This window comes from Mobula hypostoma, chromosome 17, assembly GCF_963921235.1.
Source record: "Mobula hypostoma chromosome 17, sMobHyp1.1, whole genome shotgun sequence".
Taxonomy (NCBI): Eukaryota; Metazoa; Chordata; class Chondrichthyes; order Myliobatiformes; family Myliobatidae; genus Mobula; species Mobula hypostoma.
In genome coordinates, this window is record NC_086113.1 from 32,836,040 (window position 1) to 32,847,002 (window position 10,963).

Genomic DNA, 10,963 nt, shown 5'->3' on the forward strand with positions numbered 1-10,963 from the left:
GCTGTTGCTAATGCCTCAGGAGTTGGTGATGTCAGAAATTCTCCAATATCTATTGCTGCTGATTTCCACACACAAATCAATTAAAAAGGAATTGGGTATTTACCTTTTTCTAATTAGATTGATAATTAATCAATAAGCTCTAAGTTGTTCTGATCACGGACATGCCCCCAATTTTTATGTTAGAGACCAACAAAAAAAGATGTAGAATGGAGTCGGGGAATTAATGCAAAACAACTAAAGTTATTAACATTTATGCAGAAATATAGAAAATTAAACAAACGACTGACTTAAACAGAAGTTAACGGCATTATGCATCTATAGCTCCCAAACAGTCAAACTTAGAAACGGTTCTTAACAAAGTCTTACTCAAGCACAGTCTTAGAGTGGAAGTTTAGGAAATCCAGGTGATTCATGAAATAGGTGAGAGGAGAGACTTGTATATTCACGATACAGTGAAGAGACGATCTTGGTGATTCACAATACAGCAGAGAGGCGATCTTGAAGAAACAGTTACCAGAGTTTGCAGCCACAGAGTACCTTTTTCGAAGAGTCCAAGAAGAGGGAGATTTCACAATCCACAAATCGCATCAATTAAATATTGGAATCTGCAAGTGGGCGTGTCTCCTAGTGCCATGTTTCTTTGTCCTGTCTAGTGTTAGAAGTCAGGGGCTTGAGAAAATCAACAATATGTGCAGGCCATGAATCATTACATCCTGCAAACATGTGCTAAGTATTATCTTTCACACTTGCAGTGTACATCATGCTGTTTGTTTTCTTGACCTTAACGATAGAATTGTGTTTCTTCCTCCCTCCCTCTCACTGACCCCGCTCCTCAGGCAAGATCACAAACCTACTGGCTGAAGGATCTGTTGACAGCTTGACAAAGCTTGTTCTTGTAAATGCCATTTATTTTAAGGGAAACTGGCACAGAAAATTTAATACAGAATTGACACATGATGGAGAATTCAGAATAAAGCAGGTAATGTGTGAATGGGAGATATCAAGGTATTAACAAATATTGATCTCTATGTTACAGTTAATCAATAAAGGTGTGGTGTACCCGGCAAACAAAATCCTGTTTGTAATAATAACTCGGGAATCTGTTGTCCCTGGCAGAATATTTCTCTTGAAAGGGTGATGTCAGGGTGGCGTTGGAGGGGAGCTGACAGGTTGGTGGCCCAGTCGATCATGTGGGGTGAACCAGGATGTACAAATTAAGGGGGCGGGGGGACAAATCCAGGATTGTACAACTGTAATTGGACACGGTGTGAAGCAGAGAGAGTGGGGTGAAATGTGGATAGACAGTAGAGGAGCAGAGCCAGCAAGATGAAGCAGAGTGAAGGGAGAGACCAGAACAGCTGAGGAAACCCACGCAGTCACAGGGAGAATGTGCAAGCTCCTTAGGATGAGGGAGGATTTGAATGCTGATCGCTGGCTCCATAAGGCGTTATGCTAACCAGTAAACTAGCATGCTGCCCTAAACCTCACCCCAGGGTTTTCTATCCCTTACCCCACTGGTCTCCCTTTATACCACACCTCTAGATATTTGTTAGGTTAAAGGTGAAATGTCAATGGGGAACTACTTCACACGGGGTAGAGAGAGCGTGGAATGAGTTATTAGTGGAAGTGATGGATGCAGGTTCTATTTGTATATTTTAAGAGACGTTTGGATAAGCACATGGATTGGAAAGGTATGCAGGGGGTATGGTCCAGGGGCAGGTTGATTGGAATAGGCTCAGACTAGATGGACCAGTGGGCCTGTTTCTGTACTGTGGTGCTCTCACTCTCATATATTGGTCACCATATCTACTTATCATGTGCTTGTTTACTCGAATGAGATAGAAGGTTACAGATTTGACCTCTCCATTCCAATAGAATTTACACATGAGAGCATAACTTCAAAGATGACAGCAACAAAGCCATCAATTACCCCAGTCAAGTCATTGACATATAACCTAAAAGGAAATGGTCTCAATACAGACACCACTAGTCACTGGCAGCCAACCAGGAAAAGCTCCCCTTTAACCCAGTAAACAACAGGAATTCTGCAGATGCTGGAAATTCAAGCAACATACATCAAAGTTGCTGGTGAACGCAGCAGGCCAAGCAGCATCTATAGGAAGAGGCGCAGTCGACGTTTCAGGCCGAGACCCTTCGTCAGGACTAACTGAAGGAAGAGTGAGTAAGGGATTTGAAAGCTGGAGGGGGAGGGGGAGATGCAAAATGATAGGAGAAGACAGGAGGGGGAGGGATAGAGCCGAGAGCTGGACAGGTGATAGGCAAAAGGGGATACGAGAGGATCATGGGACAGGAGGTCCGGGAAGAAAGACGGGGGGGGGGGTGACCCAGAGGATGGGCAAGAGGTATATTCAGAGGGACAGAGGGAGAAAAAGGAGAGTGAGAGAAAGAACGCGTGCATAAAAATGAGTAACAGATGGGGTACGAGGGGGAGGTGGGGCCTTAGCGGAAGTTAGAGAAGTCGATGTTCATGCCATCAGGTTGGAGGCTACCCAGACGGAATATAAGGTGTTGTTCCTCCAACCTGAGTGTGGCTTCATCTTTACAGTAGAGGAGGCCGTGGATAGACATGTCAGAATGGGAATGGGATGTGGAATTAAAATGTGTGGCCACTGGGAGATCCTGCTTTCTCTGGCGGACAGAGCGTAGATGTTCAGCAAAGTGGTCTCCCAGTCTGCGTCGGGTCTCACCAATGTATAAAAGGCCACATCGGGAGCACCGGACGCAGTATATCACCCCAGTCGACTCACAGGTGAAGTGATGCCTCACCTGGAAGGACTGTTTGGGGCCCTGAATGGTGGTAAGGGAGGAAGTGTAAGGGCATGTGTAGCACTTGTTCCGCTTACATGGATAAGTGCCAGGAGGGAGATCAGTGGGGAGGGATGGGGGGGACGAATGGACAAGGGAGTTGTGTAGGGAGCGATCCCTGCGGAATGCAGAGAGAGGGGGGGAGGGGAAGATGTGCTTAGTGGTGGGATCCCGTTGGAGGTGGCTCGGCCTGAAACGTCGACTGCGCCTCTTCCTATAGATGCTGCTTGGCCTGCTGCGTTCACCAGCAACTTTGATGTATGTTCCTTTATCCCAGTGTTTACCTCCTGCCTCTCAGCCAATGCTCTAGCCATGCCAGTATCTTTCCTGTAGTAATAGTTAAGCTCACACAAAAAATGTCAGTCATTGTGGGATGAAGAAAACTTCATTTTGTAATTTTCATTAATTTCTGTTTTTTCAGGCTAAATATGTCATCTAATTTTGCTAATTGCCTTTTTCTTTTGCATGCAGCATGAAACAAAACCTGTGCAAATGATGAAGCTAAAAAGCAGGTTTGCCTTCACTTATATTCCAGAAGTTTCAACCAAGATACTTGAGCTGCCCTATGATGATAATGAGCTTAGTATGGTCATCCTATTGCCAGATATAAATGATGACTTCACTGGGATGGAAAAAGTAAGTCTGCAGCTTTAGTATAACCAATTAATTGGAATTGTTTTTCAGGGGGAAAACAGGAAATTGGATTCTACCTTCAGTCCAAGAAAATGATTTTTTCTTAAAAATTCCCTCTTAATTTCCTCATTTGTGACGTAAAATATCTATTGCAGCATATTGACTGCTGCTGAAAATGGAGAAACCAGTCAAGAGGATGGCCTAACAACAGGAATTCTGCAGATGCTGGAAATTCGAACAACACACATCAAAGTTGCTAGTGAACACAGCAGGCCAGGCAGCATCTCTAGGAAGAGGTACAGTCGACGTTTCAGGCCAAGACCCTAGTCCTGACGAAGGGTCTCGTCCTGAAACGTCGACTGTACCTCTTCCTAGAGATGCTGCCTGGCCTGCTGCGTTCACCAGCAACTTTGATGTGTGTTGCTTAAGAGGATGGCCTAATGAGGCAATCTATATGCTTTAGCACTCTATTGAACAGACTAGCTGCCAGATGGTCAAAGAGACCACAACAAATGGAGAAGACACAGACTGAATGATGAGGTGCGCTCTGCTACTCAAACCCAAGGGCGCTGCCTTCAATTCTGGTGACAGAACATCTCTCAGAGCAACCAAGGGAAAACTCATTTTGGGCATCAAGAAGGCTAAGCCCAGATGTACTCAAAAAATTCAGTATCCCCTGTCCGATACTGATCCCTGGGTATCAGGAGCAAACTGTCTACACAAGGAAAAGCAGCGTGGACTGTACCAGAGGCTCATCTCTCCCTGATGTTGTAAACGATTTTAATGCATGTTTTGGGGCATAAAACACAATGCTGGCCATGAAAGCAAATTCCTTCTCCTTAGTCTAAATACATCAACGTGGAGTTGGGTGTTGGACTTCCTCACCAACAGACCTCAGATAGTTCGGATGCACCAACCTCTCCTCCCTCTTCAGCATCCTCAACACAGGTTCTCCCCAGGGCTGTGCTCTCCGCTCACACGTGACTGCATGGTCAAACACCCGATTAATCCCATTGTCAAGTTCACCAGTGACACGACAGTGGTGGGCATCATCACCAACAACGATGAGATGGCCTACAGAGAGGAGGTGGAAGAGCTCAAGGCCAGGTGTTAGGCAAATAACCACTTCATCACTGTCAATAAGACAAAGGACCTGGTTGTCGATTTCCGGAGAATTCGCACCGTTTGTACCCCTCTTTACAGCAGTGGACACTGCGAGCAGCTTCAATCTACTGGAAGTGTACATCTCGCACAAACCCTCACTGTCCCAGAACAGATTCTACACAACCAGGAAAGCTCGTCAACACCTCTGCTTTAGCCATCTCAGAAAGAGAACTGGAGTAAGTACATCTATACTCCTGTCATTCTGCACATGCACAGCAGAGGGCACCCTACTGCTGCATGGAATGGAAACTACACTGCATTGAACAGGAAGGCTCTACAACGGGTAGTCAAAGCTGCCTGTGGCATCACCAGCACCTGCCTAACCACCATGAAGGACATGCATACAGAAAGGTATCAGAAAAGGACTGGTAACATCATGAAGGATACCACACAACCAGCCTAAGGTCTGTTTGTCCCACGCCCGTCAGGGAGGTGGCTACTTAGCATCAACACCAAGACCACCAGACTGAAAACAGTTACTTTACCCAAGTAGTAAGGCTGATCAACACCTTCATGTACTAACCCACCCCTCCACAACTCCAGCCATCTTTATTTTTTCATTTCCTGTCACTCACCTTAAATACAGACAGTCTGGCATGTTCTCTCACCTATAACTACCGATGAGACCTGAAGCCAGAAGATAGAATAAAGTTGGAATCGAAATAAAACTTTGTTCATTAAAACCACGCAATGACAATAATCTCAAAATTCATTGGTACAGTACTTCCCAAAGTCTGACTGTTTAAAGGGTTTGCCCAAGAACATTTGAGACTTTGTTAGGAATAACGCCCGATATACGAAAGTCAGCATTTGTTGTCAGGTGACCAACTTTTGCCCATGGTTCCTTTCTGCTGTGGTCAGTGATCTGGTTGCATGTATAACAGCTTTTTCAGAATCAGCAGAAAAGATTTGGGATATGACAGCTTCCATCCTGTAGTTGGGCATATCTGTTGCACCTTGGGTTGAAATGAGTCAAGAGAAGGTTGGATGACAGCATATTCTTTGCCTGATCGAAAACCTCTCTCTATTGTTTAGACTATTTCCACATGGTACCCTTGTTGAGCCTGGCATTGTGGCTCCTCGTGGTGCATTCCTGGGAGAAATGCTGAATTATGACTGGTTATGCTCCAAAATGACCCTAAATTGATGTTGGGGACATTTTGAAGATAGCAGCAATGTTTTCAGGATCTGAGTGACAGCCATACTCATCTATAATGAATTCCAGATACTTGAATGAAGACATCAGGAGACTGCATTTTTCTCCCTGAAGTCACAATCCAGTGTCTTATAGTTTGTTCAAAACATGGTCCGGGCATTGGTATAGTTCTCAAACAAAACAGCCTGCAGATTTTGGAAGTCCAAAGCAACACACACACACAATGCTGGAGGAACTTAGCAGGTCAGACATCATCCATGGAAAAGAGTAAACATTTGAACTGAGACCCTTCTCTCGGTATCATTCTGTCTGATCTTTGCCTGTCACAGTGATGCTGTCGAGGTGAACAGTAACACTGTCAATGCCACTCAGCATGGTGTCCACAAGCTGCCAGAAAATTGATAAAGCAGCCATTACCCTGAAAGGCAGACAGAGAAAGGAAAACAACTCATGTGTTGTAATAGCATCACTTTTTGGATGTACAATCAATGTATAGGGTATCTTGTGTATTTATATTTATTGTGTTTTATATTAATATTGTGTTTTTTTTTTGTTTTTTTCTGCTGCATCTGATCTGGAATAACAATTATTTTGTTTTCCTTTATTCTGGTGTACTGTAAATAACCAAATATCTTGAATATGAGACCGTCACACTGGATAAACAGAAATGACCTCTGATAAAGTTGAAATGTGTTGTTTTAAATGCTTCTGTTAATTTTTGACATTGTTATAATGTGGTGGGTAGATGTAAATATTAGAAATAGGAGGCGGCCACCAAATGCCTTAATTTAGCCTTGCCATGTAATACTGTTGTGGGTTTAAATGTAAAAACAGCTGTCCTTTCGGTACATTAGTTTTCTGGGAGCTGGTGTGAAGCTGATCTCATGAAACCCTCTATCCCTCTTGTTCCCCTTTATCTCTGCAAATAATTCTCTCTTGTAAGTCTATCAACACTCCTTTGACTTTATTGCAAAATTACCCCTTAGTCTAGTTAATGATCCATGAGTTCATGGGTAACTGGAAAAAAAGGGAAATATGAATAAAACATCTGATTTGGTTTTGGTTGGAAATAACATAGTGGTTTACATTTCTTGTATTCAAGTTCTTATCTGGATGGATTAAGAGTAAATTCTTTTTGTTTGTTTTAAGCTTCAGAATCATCTCACAGTTGGTCATCTGATGACTTGGACCAACCCAGATAAGATGAACGAGATAGAGATTAATGTGGCTCTGCCCAAATTCAAACTGGAAGAAAAATATGATCTTGAGTCTATCCTCATAGAAATGGGGATGGTTGATGCTTTCAGCACCACGCAAGCTAACTACTCTGCAATGACTAGTAGAAATGATCTTCTTTTGACCAAAGTAGTGCATAAATCCTTTGTGGAAGTTAATGAAGAAGGCACAGAAGCGGCTGCTTCAACAGCAGTGGTCATGGTACGATGTGCTCTGATAACAGACAACTTTGTGGCTGACCATCCGTTCCTGTTCTTCATTCGGCACAACAAAACACGCAACATTTTATTCTTTGGAAGATTCTCATCTCCTTAGACCTGGTGCCGTTAGGTTGCAGCAGTTTTCAATCCATCGCTTCCCCCCGCCCTAACATTTCTGTGTTGTGTAGATTTTCATGAAGTTAAGGGGTGGAATAAAGTATAATATTAATTTTCTTTACTCTAACCTATTGAGTTTTGGTATGCTATAAACGAGTAAACATTCCTTAGAAAAGTAACTGCTTATACTTTGCTTCTAATTATCATGAGATGAAGAGCCTGTGATTGGAATGGATAGTTCTAAAATGCTGAACTTTCAAAAATAAACACGTGCTTTCCTCTTGCTCATATTTTTGTTAAACGAGACGCCTTTCATAGAATTGATGAATTATTTGTTACAGTGGCAATACTTCCCACTCCATTCCCGCTTGTCAAAACAGGATTATTTCTAAGATGATTCCATGTTTGCTGTTCACTGGTATCTAAAACTCACACACACGAGGAAATCTGCAGATGCTGGAATTTCAAGCAACACACATAAAAGTTGCTGGTGAACGCAGCAGGCCAGGCAGTCGATGTTTCGGGCTGAGACCCTTCATCAAAACTCACATCAGTTTTTCACAGTTGCAGTAACTTTCTAACTTTTCCTTAAATTAATCAATCAACCTGTTTGCTCCCATCGCTAATTTGGTCTGTTTGCAGTTACATTCTGAATACTAGACCACAAGACATAGGAGCAGAATTAGGCCGTCTGTCCCATCGAGTCTGTGCCGTCATTCGATTATGTCTGATCTTTTTTTAAAATCTCCTACTCATTCCCAGTTCCCTGCCTTCTACCCGTAACCTTTAATGCCATTTCCAATCAAGAATGTATCAATCTCTGCCTTAAATACACCCAACGACCTGGCCTCCATAGATGTGTATGGCAACAAATTCACCACCCTTTGGCTAAAGAAGTTTCTCCGTGTCTGTTTTGAAAAGGTGCCCCTCTATCCTGAGGCTGTGTCCTCTTGTCTTAGACTCTCCCATCATGGGAAACATCCTTTCCACATCTACTCTGACTAGACCTTTCAACATTCGAAAGGTTTCAATGCCAACACATCTTTTCTAAGACGAGGGGCCCAAAACTGTTCACAAAACTCAAGGTGAGGCCTCACCAGTGCCTTATAAAGCCTTAGCATCACATCCTTGCTCTTGTATTCTTGACCTTTTGAAATGAATACTAGCATGACATTTGCCTTCCTCACCACCGACTCAACCTGCAAATTAACCTTCAGGGTGTTCTGCACAAGGAGTCCAAGTCGTTCTGCATCTTAGATTCCTGGATTTTCTCCCCGTTTTAGAAAACAGTCTGCACATTTATTTCTACTATCAAAGTGCATGACCACACATTTTAACATTGTATTTCATTTGCCACTTTCTTGCCCATTCTCCTAATCTGTCTAAGTCCTTCTGCATCCTACCTGTTTCCTCATCACTACCTGCCCCTCCGCCAATCTTCGTATCATCTGCAAACTTGGCAACAAAGGCATCTATTCCATCATCTAAATCATTTATATACAGCCGCAAAAGAACCGGTCCCAACATCGATCCCTGCAGAACACCACTAGTCACTGGCAGCCAACCAGAAAAGGATCCTTGTATTCCCACTCTCGCTGCCTCCTACCAATCAGCTAATGCTCTAACCACGTTAGTAACTTTTCTGTAACACCATGGGCTCTTAACTTGGTAAGCAGCCTCATGTGTGGCACCTTGTAAAAGGCCTTCTGAAAGTCCAAATGTACAAAATCCACTGCGTCCCCTTTATCTATCCTACTTGTAATCTCCTCAGAATTCCAACAGGTTCATCAGGCAGGATTTTCCCTGAAGGTAACTATGCTGACTTAGGCCTGTTTTGTCCCGTGTCACCAAGTACTCTATCACCTCATCCTTAACAATTGACTATTGTTACGAGAATACACATAAAATTAAGATGTTTGCTGGCCTGGGCTAGCATCAGTGGCATCAGCAGTTGGTCTGCCACCTGCCCTCAGGGGAAGGAGAGATAAGGAACAATGGAGCAGCGTCTGGAGATGTGTAATGAAGGGATGTGGGAGGAAGAGCTGTCTGGAGCGGCTCCCCCCTTTGAGCCCTGAACTGTTTGAAGTGATGGACAGGCGATACCCCAGCAGGGGGATAAAAAGGGACAGGTTCGCTAAGACAGACACACACGCCACCCGAGGTAACGAGACCCTGGAAGCGGTGCGCTTCTCACGAGTGGGTGAGAAGTCCCAGACAACGACAAGGGTGGAAAGGTACGATCAGCGGGAACCCGGTGTGTGTCCGCCCTTGCCTGGGTGCCGGGTTCACTGCAGAGGATCGACCGCATCTGGAGGAGGGGTCACAGTCGGTGACCTCAGGTGACATCACCAAGGACCCGCCCAAATGCTGTTTGTGAGCCATCTCGCTGGTCTGTGAGCCATCTTGCTGGTCTGTGAGTGAAGCCGTTCAGAATGATGAGTTGTTCCTATTCTATCTCTCTCTTCCCCCACGTTGTCCACCGCCATGGCAACGATTACTGCGAACTGAACTACTAAACTGGACTGAACTTTGAGTCATTTTGAAATTGGTCATTTACCCCTAGACAACGATAGAGCTTGATTGATGCTGTTATCTTAATTCTGTGCACATGTGTGTTTATCATCACTGAACTGTTGCATTTATTATCCTTTCGATTACTGTGTTGCTTGTTTCTTTAATAAAACTTTCTTAGTTCTAGTACTCCAGACTCCAACTGAGTGATCCATTTCTGCTGGTTTGGCAACCCAGTTACGGGGTACGTAACATAAGTGGGGTTCTCGTCCGCGATTTTGAACGCTAAATTTGGGACGGAGTAAATTGATTGGGTTAAAATTCCCGAAAGAAAGAAAAGACAAACAGCAGAAATGGAGGTTGAGGAATTTATAAAGGCGCCGACCTTGGAGGCATTAGAGGATGCCAGGAAATCGGAATTGATAGCTGTGGCAAAACGGGTGAATCTTGCTAAGGTGAAGTCGACAATGAGGAGAGAGGAGATACACAGAGCTATTGTAGAGCACTATGTATCTAAAGGTGTGTTTCCCCAAGGTGAGCTGGGGGAGGTGTCTATTGAAAAACCTGCTGGAGACGCGGTACAGGTACAGCTTGAAAAACTGAGACTCGAGCACGAGTTCCGGGTACGGCAGTTAGAAAGGCAGGAGAAAGAGAGAGAGTTAGAAAGGCAGGAGAAAGAGAGAGAGTTAGAAAGGCAGGAGAGGGACAGACAGTTGGAGAGAGAAGAGAGAGAGAGGGACAGACAGTTGGAGAGAGAAGAGAGAGAGAGGGACAGACAGTTGGAGAGAGAGGAGAAACAGAGGGAAAGGGAATTTGAGCTGGAGAAGTTAAAGATAAGGGCCGAGCAGGGGCTCGTGCCGAACCAAGGTGGAGGGTTCCGGGCGACCCAGGAGGTTAGGCTGGTTCCCCCATTTGACGATACCGATGTGGATCGGTACTTTCTCCACTTCGAAAAAGTAGCTATAAGTCAGGACTGGCCGAGGGATAAGTGGGTTGTTTTACTTCAGAGTGTACTGAAAGGGAAAGCCCAACAAGCTTACTCCGCCTTATCCGCGGAAGATGCCCAGAAGTATGAGGTGGTGAAGGAGGCCATCCTCAGGATTTATGAGTTGGTCCCGGA

The 10,963-nt window shown here is 44.3% G+C and overlaps 1 protein-coding gene across 1 annotated transcript in view; it reads left to right on the forward strand.

Annotated features, from left to right (window-relative positions):
• LOC134357918 (leukocyte elastase inhibitor-like) overlaps positions 1 to 7,361 on the forward strand; it is a 35,631-nt gene extending 28,270 nt beyond the window's left edge. Inside the window, exons 4-6 of the mRNA XM_063069691.1 lie at positions 837 to 979; positions 3,298 to 3,462; positions 6,929 to 7,361. Coding sequence (XP_062925761.1) covers positions 837 to 979; positions 3,298 to 3,462; positions 6,929 to 7,330 — 710 coding nt within the window. The 3' untranslated portion in view covers positions 7,331 to 7,361. The remainder of the gene's footprint in view (positions 1 to 836; positions 980 to 3,297; positions 3,463 to 6,928) is intronic.
• The last annotated feature ends 3,602 nt before the right edge of the window (positions 7,362 to 10,963 follow it).